The sequence below is a fragment of the Ambystoma mexicanum genome, chromosome 13, assembly GCF_040938575.1.
Source record: "Ambystoma mexicanum isolate Mex_15411 chromosome 13, UKY_AmexF1_1, whole genome shotgun sequence".
NCBI classification, from domain to species: domain Eukaryota; kingdom Metazoa; phylum Chordata; class Amphibia; order Caudata; family Ambystomatidae; genus Ambystoma; species Ambystoma mexicanum.
In genome coordinates, this window is record NC_090938.1 from 35289526 (window position 1) to 35307800 (window position 18275).

The 18275-nt window shown below is 48.7% G+C and overlaps 1 protein-coding gene across 1 annotated transcript in view; it reads right to left on the reverse strand.

The window, feature by feature from the left end:
* Window positions 1-1580: 1580 nt before the first annotated feature.
* The window catches only part of GOLT1A (golgi transport 1A), a 28333-nt gene continuing 11638 nt past the window's right edge, over window positions 1581-18275 (reverse strand). The window contains exon 5 of the mRNA XM_069632597.1: window positions 1581-2562. Coding sequence (XP_069488698.1) covers window positions 2521-2562 — 42 coding nt within the window. The 3' untranslated portion in view covers window positions 1581-2520. The remainder of the gene's footprint in view (window positions 2563-18275) is intronic.

The window sequence follows — 18275 nt, forward strand, 5'->3', positions numbered from 1 at the left end:
GCATAGCTCTAGTGTTGGGGGCATATGAAGGAGTCCCTGATGTACCCCACGATGTTACCCCTGGGGTAATAATGCAGTAGAGGCGGTAGAGGCGGGGTAGGAAGGGCATATGAAGGAGTCCCTGATGTACCCCACGATGTTACCCCTGGGGTATTAATGCAGTAGAGGAGGTAGAGGCGGGGTAGGAAGGGAGCATTTAAATACCCACAGGAGCATAGCTCTAGTGTTGGGGGCATATGAAGGAGTCCCTGATGTACCCCACGATGTTACCCCTGGGGTAATAATGCAGTAGAGGCGGTAGAGGCGGGGTAGGAAGGGCATATGAAGGAGTCCCTGATGTACCCCACGATGTTACCCCAGGGGTATTAATGCAGTAGAGGAGGTAGAGGCGGAGTAGGAAGTGAGCATTTAAATACCCCTAGAGTATAGCTCTAGTGTTGGAGACATATGAAGGAGTCCCTGATGTACCCCACGATGTTACCCCTGGGGTATTAATGCAGTAGAGGAGGTAGAGGCGGGGTAGGAAGGGAGCATTTAAATACCCACAGGAGCATAGCTCTAGTGTTGGGGGCATATGAAGGAGTCCCTGATGTACCCCACGATGTTACCCCTGGGGTAATAATGCAGTAGAGGAGGTAGAGGCGGGGTAGGAAGGGAGCATTTAAATACCCACAGGAGCATAGCTCTAGTGTTGGAGACATATGAAGGAGTCCCTGATGTACCCCACGATGTTACCCCTGGGGTATTAATGCAGTAGAGGCGGTAGAGGCGGGGTAGGAAGGGCATATGAAGGAGTCCCTGATGTACCCCACGATGTTACCCCTGGGGTATTAATGCAGTAGAGGCGGTAGAGGCGGGGTAGGAAGGGCATATGAAGGAGTCCCTGATGTACCCCACGATGTTACCCCTGGGGTATTAATGCAGTAGAGGCGGTAGAGGCGGGGTAGGAAGGGCATATGAAGGAGTCCCTGATGTACCCCACGATGTTACCCCTGGGGTAATAATGCAGTAGAGGAGGTAGAGGCGGGGTAGGAAGGGCATATGAAGGAGTCCCTGATGTACCCCACGATGTTACCCCTGGGGTAATAATGCAGTAGAGGAGGTAGAGGCGGGGTAGGAAGGGCATATGAAGGAGTCCCTGATGTACCCCACGATGTTACCCCTGGGGTAATAATGCAGTAGAGGAGGTAGAGGCGGGGTAGGAAGGGAGCATTTAAATACCCACAGGAGCATAGCTCTAGTGTTGGGGGCATATGAAGGAGTCCCTGATGTACCCCACGATGTTACCCCTGGGGTAATAATGCAGTAGAGGAGGTAGAGGCGGGGTAGGAAGGGCATATGAAGGAGTCCCTGATGTACCCCACGATGTTACCCCTGGGGTAATGAGGAGGTAGAGGCGCGGTAGGAAGGGAGCATTGAAATACCCACGGGGTGTACACACGGCGGAGCAGGGAACACATTGCTGCCAGTTGCACAGCGCCCCAATCTGCAATTATCCCTGTACAGCTCCACGAGGCAACGTCTGGCCCTTGTAGGCACTAGAAGATAGTCATACAATGATGAAGTCCCCTCATTATTCTTATGTTCACGTTTTATTCATTGCTTTTATTTTATATTTTGTATATGATATGTATATATATTTACAACCGTTCGTCGAACGGATCTCTTCTTGGCTATTGAAACACGAGGATCTGGAAGGGGGTGCGTGTATACTCTTGAGAACTATTTTTCTTTTTATAAATGTCTTTTTGTCTTCTATAGAGTTCGTGTGCAGGGAGTGGAGTGCGGGGCGAGCCAGGAGAGGTCACTCCACCGCAGTGGAAGGATTGAACCCCAGCAGGACCTCAGCTGTGCAATCTTCTCAGGAGCTCAGCCTTGTGGACCTCAATTTGCTCAAGAGGCCGCGAGATGAGCGTCGAGAGGACAACAACCGGTCCGCCAATGATACCCCGAGACAGCACATTCCTGGGTGAACGTGAGTGAGGGGCCTATGTTCCATTCTAGAGCTGAAGTCATTGGCCATCAGAGCTGAAGGTCACAGAGAATAGCCACAGAGAAGACAGTGTGACAGCGATCAAGCCACTCCCACACCGGACACAGGAAGTGATGTCATCCCATATGCCTGCCTCTGAGGGGCAGCTACGCCTTCTGAGTCATCACTTGAGCAAGTGAGGCCAGGTTTCACATTGCTATCAGTAGATGATGGCATTTTACAGGAAATGGTGTCACATTTCAGGTCCTCTCTCAGGAAGTGATGTCATCTGACAGGCCAGCTCACCGGAAATTATGTCAAATTTCAGATCATCTATGAGGAAATGATATAAGCTCACAAGAAATGATGTCATTCCCCAGGGCACGCTGACATCACTCAGGTTAGCTCACAGAAAATGTCGCTATTTCTCAGGTCAGTTCACAGGAAATGATGTCACATTTCAGGTCATCTCTCAGGAAGTGATATCATCTCACAGGTCAGCTCACAGGAAATGAGGTAATATTTCATGATAACGTTCTTCTTTTTAGTTATACCATGTTGGGACTGGATTCGCCAATCTTTTGGAACAGCTGAAACAACAGTAAATAGGAAAATGAACATTAAAGCCGGTTGTGGGAGACAGAATGATCGCAGGACTGAAGATCACAGCAGTTAATCTAACCAGTTCCACAATTGGGATCGGGGTTGAAAGCCCGAGGTAGAAATGTTCGATTGCGAAAAGAATGAAGATTATTTTTCCCGAAATAACCTTCAGTCTTTTCTCCCCTGAACATTTCCGACTTGGCCCCCGCCCGTACCCACGTCCCCACCACACCTCCACCACACCACCATGCTGCTACTTACCTTGTTCCTGACTCGCAGTGTCCCTGCAACGCCTGTTCCCTTTCACTTCTGTGATCGGGAACCGGCGCCGCAGGGTCCTTTCTTCTTCTTTTTTTTCTCCTGACCGTCTGCGGGGGACACCCCTGCAGCCCCCGCTCACAATATATTGAGCAAGTGTGTGGAGGCCACCCCTGCAGCCCCTAGTACTGAATGCGTAATTTGGTTGAACTTTTTTCGGCCGTTCAGAATTTTCGAACGGCCGAAATTCGGCCAAATCACGCATTCAGACTTTTGAACTAAGTCATTTTGGACAATTCCAACAATTGCACTGTGACCGGTTTGATTAAATGAAGACTTGCCTACAGATCTGAAATTTAAACAAAACCTTACTTTATCAAGTTTTCTGTGAGACTGCCAGGATTGGCTCTTATCTACTCACTTTCCCGCAGTGGTTTAGTTTATCAGCCTACCAGTTCCAGAATGCATTGTAATCTTTGACTGTCTCATTGTCAAGATGCTCAGAAGTACTGTCTTTGGGTTTTGTGACCAAGTCCCCAGCCTGACTTTTCGTACTGTGTTGTGGTGAAAGGAGCACCCCAGAGCCAACCCCACACAATCACATTGCTAAACCCTTCCAAATCCCAGCTGGTTTGCCATCAGGAGAATCGAAGGACGCATTGGCCAGACCTAAAAGCCCCTGCATTGAAACTGATTCATTTCCCTGTAAGGGAGACCCATCTGGGTATGGTAATAATGACAGTGTGCAAAGAAAGACTGGTACCAGCATAGAAGAGAGGTTGGAGGAGTCACATTATAAAGACAACCACGTGATCGAGGAACAGTATTGCCCCGCTATGGCTCCGCCTCTATCAGGCACGCGCTACCGGGAGAAAAGGACCACACTCATAATAATGACAGTATGCTTGCAGGTTGTGGGATCCGCGTTGATACATTGCCTCATAGCGGTGGCCCGGCGTTCATCGGACACATACTGGGGAATAAAATGTAGCCGGTTTTACGACGCATTGGAAACATTTCTCAAATAAATGGGTTAGACAGCGTACCGAAGGTAGGTGGTCCACATACTGGGGAATCAACAACATGTAGGTCAACATTGGAGGCCCCGGGAGATTTAGCAAAGAGCAGACTGGAATCCAAAATGGCGTGAGGTGTCTATATAGAGGAAGATCAGGTCCTCTTCCACCCCACTTGACCCAGAGCACAAGACCTCATCAGGGACAGCCACAGCCGTATTTGCCCATAGGGAAGCGCAGTTCAGGGGGTGGGACTACCTGCCTGTTTAAAGCCCAGTCTTGAGTTGGGAGTGGTGAGGTGTTGGAGAGGGAGTGGGAGGGAGGAGTTCAGAGACAGTTTATAGAGGAGATTCTTGAGGACATGCTAGAGGAGCTTGGAGGTCAGGGGGAAGGAGGAGGTTCACAGTGTTTGGAAGAAGGAAGTTGACACGCTGGAGCATAATGAGGGGAGGGAGAGGATGTTATGGAGCAGGAGGTTATCATGAAGTTGGGTCAGACAGCATTAGAAGATTCTAGCAGACCATGTCGGTACAAGATAGGATTGCCTAGGCGGGTGGAGGCCGCAGACTGTGCATTCTGACCAAGTGTAACAGTGAGTTCAGAGGCAGGGACCACACGCAGATCCATAGGTGATCTGGGATCACAGCAGGCCAGCCCCAGATCTCTGTTCATCACTCTTCATTGACTCCTGGGACCTGACCCTTCTTCCTGTACCAGAATGCATGATACAAGTACCACCTTGTCTCGCCCATTGCCCGTCCTGCATGATGCTCACTAGTCTAGGAAACGACCATTCCCAGCAGACATGGTGGGATGAGAACGAGCAACCAGCCAACCAGAGGGAAAAACAGCCGGCGAACTCCAGGTGAAGGAAAACCTCACCTCTCAGCAACTCACACGCCCCATTCGCCACCGCAATTACATCCAAGCTCTGAGTTTGGAGCACTCTGCAAGGACGTGCGGCATGGACCCACACAAGGACCCTAACTGTACATTCTGCTGGGCCGTAGAGCAGTCCGGTTGTCAATCCGGCAAGCCATATATGCTGGGAAGCCCCCGCATGAACTGGAACACTGAGACTGTTTGTTGATATGGCCGGCTGCCATTGTGGGGGACCGGTAGACCTGCGCATCAGGAAGAGATGAGGCTTAGCGCCACTTTTATGTTTTCACTCACCTGTAACTCCTCCCAGGAGGAAAAGGAAGCCACTGGTTGGACCCGGAAACAGCTGAGGGAGACAGCAATGGAGGAGTAAGGGAGATAATAAAAGGAGAGACAGGAAGCAGGAAGGTGTGGGTAATTCAGGTGAGGTCGAGGAAGGAGAAGGGCCAAGAGACCAGGTGGGGGAGGGACGGCAGAGAGGAGCATGGAGGTGGTTTATTGGAGGAGTGTGCAAGGTGAGATATTGATTGGCGAGGGAAAGTGGCACTTGGTGCAATTATGCGTGGAAGGTGTGAGAGTGTGACTGTGAGTGCGGAGAGCATGTTAAGGTGAATGGAAGAGTAGAAGGTGTGTGAAGGAGAAAGGGAGAGGGGAGAGAAGTAACAAAGAGGAGAGAGTAGAAGTGAAGTGGGGAGGGGAGGGTAATAGAGTGGAGAGTGGAGACTAATAGGAGAGTGGAGAGAGGAGAGTAGTGGAGGGGAGAGTAGTGGAGCAGAGAGGTGAGAGTAAGAGAGTGGAGAGGGAGGAGGAGAGTAGTAGAGGAGAGAGTAGTAGTGGAGCTGACAGGCAAGAGTAATAAAGTGGAGACTAGTAGGAGAGTGTAGAGGAGAGAGTAGTAGAGTGGAGAGGGGGGAGTAGAATTGGAGCAGACAGGGGAGAGTAGTAGTGGAGTGGAGGGTAGTAGTGCAGATGGGAGTAAAGTCGTGGAGCGGCAGAGGAGAGAGTAGTAGTCGAGCAGAGAGGGCAGAGTAGTAGTGGAGGGGAGAGTAGTAGTAGATATTGGAGTGAGGTAGTAGAGTGAAGATGGGAGAGTAGTAGTAGAGCAGAGAGGGGGGAGTAATAGAGCAGAGAGGGGAGAGTAGTAGTGGAGGGGAGAGTAGTAATAGATATGGGAGTGAAGTAGTAGAGTGGAGACGGGAGAGTAGTAGTAGAGCAGAGAGGGGGGAGTAATAGAGCAGAGAGGGGAGAGTAGTAGTGGATGGGAGAGTAGTAGTAGATATGGGAGTGAGGTAGTAGAGTGGAGACGGGAGAGTAGTAGTAGAGCAGAGAGGGGGGAGTAATAGAGCAGAGAGGGGAGAGTAGTAGTGGATGGGAGAGTAGTAGTAGATATGGGAGTGAGGTAGTAGAGTGGAGACGGGAGAGTAGTAGTAGAGCAGAGAGGGGGGAGTAATAGAGCAAAGAGGGGAGAGTAGTAGTGGATGGGAGAGTAGTAGTAGATATGGGAGTGAGGTAGTAGAGTGGAGACAGGAGAGTAGTAGTAGAGCAGAGAGGGGGGAGTAATAGAGCAGAGAGGGGAGAGTAGTAGTGGAGGGGAGAGTAGTAGTAGATATGGGAGTGAGGTAGTAGAGTGGAGACGGGAGAGTAGTAGTTGAGCAGAGAGGGGGGAGTAATAGAGCAGAGAGGGGAGAGTAGTAGTGGAGGGGAGAGTAGTAGTAGATATGGGAGTGAGGTAGTAGAGTGGAGACGGGAGAGTAGTAATAGAGCAGAGAGGGGGGAGTAATAGAGCAGAGAGGGGAGAGTAGTAGTGGTGGGGAGAGTAGTAGTAGATATGGGAGTGAGGTAGTAGAGTGGAGATGGGAGAGTAGTAGTAGAGCAGAGGGGGGGGTAATAGAGCAGAGAGGGGAGAGTAGTAGTGGAGGGGAGAGTAGTAGTAGATATGGGAGTGAGGTAGTAGAGTGGAGACGGGAGAGTAGTAGTAGAGCAGAGAGGGGGGAGTAATAGAGCAGAGAGGGGAGAGTAGTAGTGGAGGGGAGAGTAGTAGTAGATATGGGAGTGAGGTAGTAGAGTGGAGACGGGAGAATAGTAGTAGAGCAGAGAGGGGGGAGTAATAGAGCAGAGAGGGGAGAGTAGTAGTGGAGGGGAGAGTAGTAGTAGATATGGGAGTGAGGTAGTAGAGTGGAGACGGGAGAGTAGTAGTAGAGCAGAGAGGGGGGAGTAATAGAGCAAAGAGGGGAGAGTAGTAGTGGAGGGGAGAGTAGTAGATATGGGAGTGAGGTAGTAGAGTGGAGACAGGAGAGTAGTAGTAGAGCAGAGAGGGGGGAGTAACAGAGCAGAGAGGGGAGAGTAGTAGAGGAGGGGAGAGTAGTAGTAGATATGGGAGTGAGGTAGTAGAGTGGAGACGGGAGAGTAGTAGTAGAGCAGAGATGGGGGAGTAATAGAGCAGAGAGGGGAGAGTAGTAGTGGAGGGGAGAGTAGTAGTAGATATGGGAGTGAGGTAGTAGAGTGGAGATGGGAGAGTAGTAGTAGAGCAGAGAGGGGGGAGTAATAGAGCAGAGAGGGGAGAGTAGTAGTGGGTGGGAGAGTAGTAGTAGATATGGGAGTGAGGTAGTAGAGTGGAGACGGGAGAGTAGTAATAGAGCAGAGAGGGGAGAGTAGTAGTGGAATGGAGAGGGGAGAGTAGTACTAGAGTGGAGAGTAATAGAGTGAGTAGGGGAGAATATTAGTTGTATAGAGAGAGTAGAAGTGGAGTGGAAAAGGGAAAGTAGTAGTGGAACAGAGAGGGGAGAGTAGTAGTGTAGAGTGTAGTGTAGTTGGAAAGTGGGGAGTAGTAGTGGAGAGGAGCAGGAAGTAGTCGTGCAGAGAAGGGAGAGTAATAGGAGAGTGGAGAGGGGAGAGTAGTGGAGAGGGGAGAGGAGTAGTGGTGAGGGGAGAGTAGTACTGGAGGGGAGAGTAGTAGTGGATTGGACACTGGAGAGTAGTAGTGGAGAGGAGCAGGGAGAGTAGTAGTCGAGTAGTGGATGGAAAGTAGTATCCGAGTGGAGGGGGGTAAGCAGTAGTAGACGGGAGAGGGGAGAGTAGTAGTCGAGTAGAGAGGGGAGAGGGGTGAGTAGTAGACAAGTAGAGAGGGGAGAGTAGTAGTTGAGTAGAGAGGGGAGAGTAGTAGTCAAGTAGAGAGGGGAGAGGAGCAGGAAGAATAGTAGACAAGTAGATAAGGGAGAGTAGTAGGAGTGTGGAGCAGGGGGAGACGTAGTGGAGAGTAGCAGAGAGAGTAGTACTCGAGTAGAGAAGGGAGAGTAGTAATGGAGTGGAGAGGGACAAGCAGTAGTAGAGTGGAGAGGGGAGAGTAGTAGTCGAGTAGAGAGGGGAGAGTAGTAGCAGAGTGGAGAGGGACAAGCAGTAGTAGAGTGGATAGGGGAGAGTAGTAGTAGTCGAGTAGAGAGGGGAGAGTAGTAGCTGAGTGGAGAAGGACAAGCAGTAGTAGAGTGGAGAGGGATGATTAGTAGTCGAGTAGAGAGAGGAGAGTAGTAGCAGAGTGGAGAGGGACAAGCAGTAGAAGAGTGGAGAGAGGAGAGTAGTAGCAGAGTGGAGAGGGACAAGCAGTAGTAGAGTGGAGAGGGGAGAGTAGTAGCAGAGTGGAGAGGGACAAGTAGTAGTAGAGTGGAGAGGGATGATTAGTAGTCGAGTAGAGAGAGGAGAGTAGTAGCAGAGTGGGGAGGGACAAGCAGTAGAAGAGTGGAGAGGGGAGAGTAGTAGTCGAGTAGAGAGGGGAGAGTAGTAGCAGAGTGGAGAGGGACAAGCAGTAGAAGAGTGGAGAGGGGAGAGTAGTAGTCGAGTAGAGAGGGGAGAGTAGTAGCAGAGTGGAGAGGGACAAGCAGTAGTAGACGGGAGAGGGGAGAGTAGTAGTCGAGTAGAGAGGGGAGAGGGGCGAGTAGTAGTCAAGTAGAGAGGGGAGAGGAGCAGGGAGAATAGTAGACAAGTAGATAAGGGAGAGTAGTAGGAGTGTGGAGCGGGGAGAGACGTAGTGGAGAGTAGCAGGGAGAGTAGTACTCGAGTAGAGAAGGGAGAGTAGTAATGGAGTGGAGAGGGACAAGCAGTAGTAGAGTGGAGAGGGGAGAGTAGTAGTCGAGTAGAGAGGGGAGAGTAGTAGCAGAGTGGAGAGGGACAAGCAGTAGTAGAGTGGAGAGGGGAGATTAGTAGTTGAGTAGAGAGGGGAGAGTAGTAGCAGAGTGGAGAGGGACAAGCAGTAGTAGAGGCGAGAGGGATGAGTAGTAGTCGAGTAGAGAGGGGAGAGTAGTAGCAGAGTGGAGAGGGACAAGCAGTAGTAGAGTGGCGAGGGGAGAGTAGTAGTTGAGTAGAGAGGGGAGAGTAGTAGCAGAGTGGCGAGGGACAAGCAGTAGTAGAGTGGAGAGGGATGAGTAGTACTCGAGTAGAGAGGGGAGAGTAGTAGCAGAGTGGAGAGGGACAAGCAGTAGTAGAGTGGAGAGGGATGAGTAGTAGTCGAGTAGAGAGGGGAGAGTAGTAGCAGAGTGGAGAGGGACAAGCAGTAGTAGAGTGGATAGGGGAGAGTAGTAGTAGTCGAGTAGAGAGGGGAGAGTAGTAGCAGAGTGGAGAGGGACAAGCAGTAGTAGAGTGGAGAGGGGAGAGTAGTAGTCGAGTAGAGAAGGGAGAGTAGTAGCAGAGTGGAGAGGGACAAGCAGTAGTAGAGTGGAGAGGGGAGAGTAGTAGTCGAGTAGAGAGGGGAGAGTAGTAGCAGAGTGGAGAGGCACAAGCAGTAGTAGAGTGGAGAGTGATGAGTAGTAGTGGAGTAGAGAGGGGAGAGTAGTAGCAGAGTGGAGAGGGACAAGCAGTTGTAGAGTGGAGAGGGATGAGTAGTAGTTGAGTAGAGAGGGGAGAGTAGTAGCAGAGTTGAGAGGGACAAGCAGTAGTAGAGTGGAGAGTAGTAGTCGAGTGGAGAGGGGAGAGTAGTAGCAGAGTGGAGAAGGACAAGCAGTAGTAGAGTGGAGAAGGGAGAGTAGTAGTCGAGTAGAGAGGGGAGAGTAGTAGCAGAGTGGAGAGGGACAAACAGTAGTAGAGTGTAAAGGGATGAGTAGTAGTTGAGTAGTGAGGGGAGAGTAGTAGCAGAGTGGAGAGGGACAAGCAGTAGTAGAGTGGAGATGGATGAGTAGTAGTAGAGTAGAGAGAGGAGAGTAGTAGCAGAGTGGAGAGGGACAAGCAGTAGTAGAGTGGAGAGGGGAGAGTAGTAGTCGAGTAGAGAGGGGAGAGTAGTAGCAGAGTGGAGAGGGACAAGTAGTAGTAGAGTGGAGAGGGATGATTAGTAGTCGAGTAGAGAGAGGAGAGTAGTAGCAGAGTGGAGAGGGACAAGCAGTAGAAGAGTGGAGAGGGGAGAGTAGTAGTCGAGTAGAGAGGGGAGAGTAGTAGCAGAGTGGAGAGGGACAAGCAGTAGAAGAGTGGAGAGGGGAGAGTAGTAGTCGAGTAGAGAGGGGAGAGTAGTAGCAGAGTGGAGAGGGACAAGCAGTAGTAGACGGGAGAGGGGAGAGTAGTAGTCGAGTAGAGAGGGGAGAGGGGCGAGTAGTAGTCAAGTAGAGAGGGGAGAGGAGCAGGGAGAATAGTAGACAAGTAGATAAGGGAGAGTAGTAGGAGTGTGGAGCGGGGAGAGACGTAGTGGAGAGTAGCAGGGAGAGTAGTACTCGAGTAGAGAAGGGAGAGTAGTAATGGAGTGGAGAGGGACAAGCAGTAGTAGAGTGGAGAGGGGAGAGTAGTAGTCGAGTAGAGAGGGGAGAGTAGTAGCAGAGTGGAGAAGGACAAGCAGTAGTAGAGTGGAGAGGGGAGAGTAGTAGTTGAGTAGAGAGGGGAGAGTAGTAGCAGAGTGGAGAGGGACAAGCAGTAGTAGAGGCGAGAGGGATGAGTAGTAGTCGAGTAGAGAGGGGAGAGTAGTAGCAGAGTGGAGAGGGACAAGCAGTAGTAGAGTGGAGAGGGGAGAGTAGTAGTTGAGTAGAGAGGGGAGAGTAGTAGCAGAGTGGCAAGGGACAAGCAGTAGTAGAGTGGAGAGGGATGAGTAGTAGTCGAGTAGAGAGGGGAGAGTAGTAGCAGAGTGGAGAGGGACAAGCAGTAGTAGAGTGGAGAGGGATGAGTAGTAGTCGATTAGAGAGGGGAGAGTAGTAGCAGAGTGGAGAGGGACAAGCAGTAGTAGAGTGGATAGGGGAGAGTAGTAGTAGTCGAGTAGAGAGGGGAGAGTAGTAGCAGGGTGGAGAGGGACAAGCAGTAGTAGAGTGGAGAGGGGAGAGTAGTAGTCGAGTAGAGAAGGGAGAGTAGTAGCAGAGTGGAGAGGGACAAGCAGTAGTAGAGTGGAGAGGGGAGAGTAGTAGTCGAGTAGAGAGGGGAGAGTAGTAGCAGAGTGGAGAGGCACAAGCAGTAGTAGAGTGGAGAGTGATGAGTAGTAGTGGAGTAGAGAGGGGAGAGTAGTAGCAGAGTGGAGAGGGACAAGCAGTTGTAGAGTGGAGAGTAGTAGTCGAGTAGAGAGGGGAGAGTAGTAGCAGAGTGGAGAGGGACAAGCAGTAGTAGAGTGGAGAAGGGAGAGTAGTAGTCGAGTAGAGAGGGGAGAGTAGTAGCAGAGTGGAGAGGGACAAACAGTAGTAGAGTGGAGAGTAGTAGTCGAGTAGAGAGGGGAGAGTAGTAGCAGAGTGGAGAGGGACAAGCAGTAGTAGAGTGGAGAAGGGAGAGTAGTAGTCGAGTAGAGAAGGGAGAGTAGTAGCAGAGTGGAGAGGGACAAGCAGTAGTAGAGTGGAGAGGGGAGAGTAGTAGTCGAGTAGAGAGGGGAGAGTAGTAGCAGAGTGGAGAGGCACAAGCAGTAGTAGAGTGGAGAGGGATGAGTAGTAGTTGAGCAGAGAGGGGAGAGTAGTAGCAGAGTGGAGAGGGACAAGCAGTAGTAGAGTGGAGAGTAGTAGTCGAGTAGAGAGGGGAGAGTAGTAGCAGAGTGGAGAGGGACAAGCAGTAGTAGAGTGGAGAAGGGAGAGTAGTAGTCGAGTAGAGAGGGGAGAGTAGTAGCAGAGTGGAGAGGGACAAACAGTAGTAGAGTGTAAAGGGATGAGTAGTAGTTGAGTAGTGAGGGGAGAGTAGTAGCAGAGTGGAGAGGGACAAGCAGTAGTAGAGTGCAGATGGATGAGTAGTAGTAGAGTGGAGAAGGGAGAGTAGTAGTCGAGTAGCGAGGGGAGAGTAGTAGCAGAGTGGAGAGGCACAAGCAGTAGTAGAGTGGAGAGGGGAGAGTAGTAGTCGAGTAGAGAGGGGAGAGTAGTAGCAGAGTGGAGAGGGACAAGCAGTAGTAGAGTGGAGAGGGATGAGTAGTAGTCGAGTAGAGAGGGGAGAGTAGTAGCAGAGTGGAGAGGGACAAGCAGTAGTAGAGTGGAGAGGGGAGAGTAGTAGTCGAGTAGAGAGGGGAGAGTAGTAGTCGAGTAGAGAGGGGAGAGTAGTAGCAGAGTGGAGAGGGACAAGCAGTAGTAGAGTGGAGAAGGGAGAGTAGTAGTCGAGTAGAGAGGGGAGAGTAGTAGCAGAGTGGAGAGGGACAAGCAGTAGTAGAGTGGAGAGGGATGATTAGTAGTCGAGTAGAGAGAGGAGAGTAGTAGCAGAGTGGAGAGGGACAAGCAGTAGAAGAGTGGAGAGGGGAGAGTAGTAGTCGAGTAGAGAGGGTAGAGTAGTAGCAGAGTGGAGAGGGACAAGTAGTAGTAGAGTGGAGAGGGATGATTAGTAGTCGAGTAGAGAGAGGAGAGTAGTAGCAGAGTGGAGAGGGACAAGCAGTAGAAGAGTGGAGAGGGGAGAGTAGTAGTCGAGTAGAGAGGGGAGAGTAGTAGCAGAGTGGAGAGGGACAAGCAGTAGTAGAGTGGAGAGGGGAGAGTAGTAGTCGAGTAGAGAGGGGAGAGTAGTAGCAGAGTGGAGAGGGACAAGCAGTAGTAGAGTGGAGAGGGGAGAGTAGTAGTCGAGTAGAGAGGGGAGAGTATTAGCAGAGTGGAGAGGGACAAGCAGTAGTAGAGTGGAGAGGGATGAGTAGTAGTCGAGTAAAGAGGGGAGAGTAGTAGCAGAGTGGAGAGGGACAAGCAGTAGTAGAGTGGAGAGGGGAGAGTAGTAGTCGAGTAGAGAGGGGAGAGTAGTAGCAGAGTGGAGAGGGACAAGCAGTAGTAGAGTGGAGAGGGGAGAGTAGTAGTTGAGTAGAGAGGGGAGAGTAGTAGCAGAGTGGAGAGGGACAAGCAGTAGTAGAGTGGAGAGGGGAGAGTAGTAGTTTAGTAGAGAGGGGAGAGTATTAGCAGAGTGGAGAGGGACAAGCAGTAGTAGAGTGGAGAGGGGAGAGTAGTAGTCGAGTAGAGAGGGGAGAGTAGTAGCAGAGTGGAGAGGGACAAGCAGCAGTAGAGTGGAGAGGGGAGAGTAGTAGTCGAGTAGAGAGGGGCGAGTATTAGCAGAGTGGAGAGGGACAAGCAGTAGTAGAGTGGAGAGGGGAGAGTAGTAGTCGAGTAGAGAGGGGAGAGTAGTAGCAGAGTGGAGAGGGACAAGCAGCAGTAGAGTGGAGAGGGGAGAGTAGTAGTCGAGTAGAGAGGGGCGAGTATTAGCAGAGTGGAGAGGGACAAGCAGTAGCAGAGTGGAGAGGGACAAGCAGTAGTAGAGTGGAGAGGGGAGAGTAGTAGTCGAGTAAAGAGGGGAGAGTAGTAGCAGAGTGGAGAGGGACAAGCAGTAGTAGAGTGGAGAGGGGAGAGTAGTAGTCGAGTAGAGAGGGGAGAGTAGTAGCAGAGTGGAGAGGGACAAGCAGTAGTAGAGTGGAGAGGGGAGAGTAGTAGTCGAGTAGAGAGGGGAGAGTAGTAGCAGAGTGGAGAGGGACAAGCAGCAGTAGAGTGGAGAGGGGAGAGTAGTAGTCGAGTAGAGAGGGGCGAGAGAGGGGAGAGTAGTAGTCGAGTAGAGAGAGGAGAGTAGTAGCAGAGTGGAGAGGAGAGAGTATATGATGAATGATGCATGTCCGAGCATATGCGGCACTAGAAGAACGTAAACGTGTACATGTGCTTCGCTCTGCTGAGGAGCCTGGGGAAGGGAGTCAGAGCAATTAAGATACCCTCTATGGGCTTTTGCAACACCAGGCATGAGTGCATCTTGGGTAAGGTGGGATGAAATGGGAGTTGTGACATTTCTTTGTATATGTCCTGTTGGAATTATGTATTTGTTTGATGAAATATGCATGAAATGTGTATGTTGCTTTTGTATTTTTACAGCACATTTTTGCACATTTATATATGTGTATAGGTTGAATTCAATGGCTGAAGTATTTCGGTTTTGATGATTTTAGAGCTAGCTGGTATTTTTTATTCCTTAGATTTCGCTCTGCAATTTTATTTGCTATGAATATATATGAATGGTTTGTGAATTATGCTTGCTCCGATGGTTGGCATAGCACTGCTAGCTGGTTGGCTGTCAGTATACATTGGTCTGCACCCTGAGACTCTCCCGATGTTTGCGACTACTAAACCCATGATCCCTGACTATTGACTTTCTTGGCTTTGGCTGATGGGAGTTGTAGTCCAAAACATTTGGAGAGCCAAGGGTTGCAGACCCCTGCTTGAAGCAATACAGTATCCCTACACACACCCTGAGTTACAAACGTAGGTTGTCTAATTGTTTTTTATTTTATATTTAAAATGTGAACACTAGTATGGCATTATTGTTTAAACAAAGAGTTGATGGCTGGAAGGTTTAGAATTAATCTTAACCTCTGGTATTGCTCTTGGCAACACTCCAGACCATCGTCCTTCCCCTGCCAAGCCATTATAGAAGGGTAGAGACCATATGCAAATCAGGCTCTAACTACGGGTTAGGAAAGACATTTGCCACAACTATCTGCTCTTTAATATCCCAATTGCAGTTCCCCAAAGCGCCCACCCACCTGCATCAATTCCGATTTTTTCCCTCCAAGGCCTCTTCAAGCTGCCTTCCCAGTCTATAATATGAGAAGAGAAAACCCAGAGGCGCCTTGAAGCTCTCCACTCCGGCAACATCAGTGCAAAGGGAAGAAGTACTGAAATCAACACAAAGGTCAATGACTAATAAGTTGGAGTATGTAACCACATATTCCCAAAAAAGTTACAAAATTAAGAAGATCCTGAAAAAGAAATGGGAAATGTTGAAAATTGATTGGACCCTTGCACAGTTATTTCATCAATTACCTACTTTTGCTTCCAGAAAAAGCAAGTCACTAAGAGACTACCTTGTTCGGGCTGAATATATGGAACAAAAATTGGAGGAAAGATTGTTCAAAGGAACGTTACCTTGCAATAACTGTCAGCTCTGTAACAATGTTATAAAGGGTAATTTTATCAACCCTCCCTATGAGGGAAAGACAATATCATTAAAGCACACTACGACATGTGATTCCTCCAATGTCCTATATGGCATCAGATGCCCCTGTGAAATTGTCGATGTTAGTTTAACTACACGCAAGACGAATGTGAGATGGACTGAACATAAGTCGAACGTCCGAACACACCAAATACACTCAACAGTAGCGCAGCACTTTGACTTAGTACATCACACAATTACACAAATGAGATGTATCTTTCTTGAACAAGTAAAGTTGCCGAAACGACAAGGTGATTTATCTAACTTCATGAAAAAGACATTTTTTGGATCGAGCGGCTAGATGCCCTAAATCCGAAGGGAATGAACCAGGAATTTGAGTGGGCCCGTTGTTAGCTCCCTCCCCATTCCCATTGAGCCCTATGGGGGCTCAAATGGGAATGGGGAAGGACCGGGCCCTGGTTCCCTGAAGGAGGAATTACCAGGCCCACCATACTCGGAATGGCCTGGTAATTCCCCATTCAGGGAACCCGGACCCGGACCCGATTTTGGAGGCAGCCGTGGTGCTAACAGCGCCATGGCTACCTCCAAAGTCATAATGAGGCTCCTGGTGTCAACACCATTGGAGAACCCTTTGCAAATGACATGGCAGCATCATTAGTAATCATGTTGTAGACCCTCATGCGTGCTAATGTGATCTTTTGTTTTAAAACAAATGATCAGGTTTGTTTTTATATAATTAAATGTATTTGTTTATGTTTTGAACAGAAATATTTGTAAATAACAAGTGAACATCAATCTAGATGGGCTCCTGATACAATTGAATATGAATGTGATACATTCGATCTATAGTAGCTACACAAAAATATCCTTCTGGCTAGTTTTGAAATTTTTAATATTTTTATTTTATTTGACACTTATATAGCGCACAGAACCAGAAGTATCTAGGTGCTTTTAACTTAAGAATACGATTACAGTAATATGTTCCCCACCGAGTATAACATTACTACACTGCGCAAATAAGGGACGGAAAGGGGTTGTGATTTAATTTCACGATGAGGCCATTAGATGGAATGCAGCGGTACGATCGTTCATCGATATTATACGAGGAAACCTCCACCCATTCTTTATTGCTTAACTCTTTCTGATTACTTTCACTTTCATAAGCAGGACCATTCGTTATTTGAACCTTTGTCCTCTACAAGATGTCTGCCATATTCCGTTAAACATGAGTCCTACTCACGAGTTATCACGTGACTGACCGCGTGCTATGCTCAGGTCACGTGACTAAGAAACAAACAGATAAGCGCCGGTACAGGACGGGAGGCTGTTTTCACAGCCCTCTCCTTGCTCCTGTACTGAATGGATTTTGAAGTAAATGTTGGTGTATTGCACATGAGTTACACAGCTGGTATATTGCACATGAGTTACACAGCTGGCTGCTTAATTGAGCAATGGTTTTGTGCTAGAACATAGTTACTACAGGATGTATATGTTTCTTTTTGAATTGTAGAGAACGCTGTGGTGATCATTACTGAGTCACGTTGGTTACTCGCTGCAACGTTGTTACGTACAACGGATTCGAGAGCATTGTAAGGTGCGCGTTCATGAATTGGACAATAGGTACATAGTGGGGTGTTCGATTGAGCCATTGTGGAGTATTGGAATATTAAAATTACAGGACCTTTCTGTTCTCTTTTGACTTGTAGAGAATGCCATTGTGATCCTCAATGAGGAACGTTTGCTACTGGCCACTAAGATGTGTTACTCACAACGGACCGGAGAGAAATAAGTTTAGCATCTGTTGTTGATGGCGATCGTCCTACACCACTCAGGTTAGTATGAGATCATATGCATTCCTGTGATGATTATGTGTGCATACGTTTGAAACATGGCAAGGAGCATTAATCTAAACTAGATATCTCTTGTACTTGATCAGATTTGTTGGAAAGATAGCATTCACACCTGAAGATGGGACCTCGAGCCCCGAAACACATAGTGCTGGATAGAAGAATAATTATATGAAAGACCATCTTCATTGAAGTCCAAATTCTTATATCCAAGAGTGTTATCTGGGATAGTTCAAAAGACATATCTGTACTTGTCTGAATTTAGTTTTTTTGAAACACGAATCGTGTCCTTCTTTGGTTTAAAAGAAGTCTGGATGAAATATTGGATTTTCTCTAAAATTTCAATGAGAAACTATTTTTTGATTCACTGTTAGCATCAATGATTTGAGCCATAAATGTTGCTTGTGTAAATTTAAAGAAATGTATTATTAAAGATGTGCGATGATAAATGGAATCTATTTTTCTGTTCGGAGTGAGTGGGTATCTCATCAAATGATTTGTTGGGCTAATGGTAAATATGTTATTTCTGTCCCAGTAGCTAGGACTGCACCCAGAGCACCTGGAGTACATTAAGATAGTCAGCTTGAGTAATTTAAACAAAAGTACTTTTTTTTAAAATAAATGTGTAGTGCGCCTCATCGGCCATATGTTGTTTCATTGAAAAGTGCAGAAACCATAGTAAGGTATGCATACAAATATATACATGTTTACATACATTTATATATTTATTTGCGTACCTATGGTTTGTGCACTTTTCAGGCCACGGCCAAGATGGAAGCTACGTCCTGAAAAACGAGTCCCCCCCTCCCCCTCTCATTTTCTTACCCCACTTGAAGCACTGCATACTAGCACTATTTTATGAAAATCGTGTTGTACGCAAGTCTTCCATCGCCACCACGTGGCAAAAATGTGAAATGCATTTCTATTTGGTCCCAGTCGCATGGATTGGCAATAATAACACGTCAGATTATTGGCGGTGGGGCCCAAAGCAGCGAACAGCCGGGCGGGGCAGGGCGGGGGAGGGGAGGGAGTTGTAGCACTGAACGGTTGTAGAAAGCAACGTTCCCCCTTTGCTTCCAGGAGCACCTTTTTTGTGTTTTCTGGCCACAGCCCGCAGTGATTGTTTGAGGACCATAGCAACACGGATGGGGGTGTGGGGCCTATTAGCAGGTCAAAGTGAAACCCCCACCTGCTGTCCAGCTCTGTTACCTGAATGGACCTGCATATGCACGTGCACGCAGCGTGTGACAGGGGTGGGGATGTCACGCTGAGAGAGTGTTAATGAGTGTAAATAGCCCTTCACTCACGTGGAGGACCCAGCTTTGTTTATTACAGGCCGCAATGTATCAGGTTTTGTTTTTTGTTTTTTTA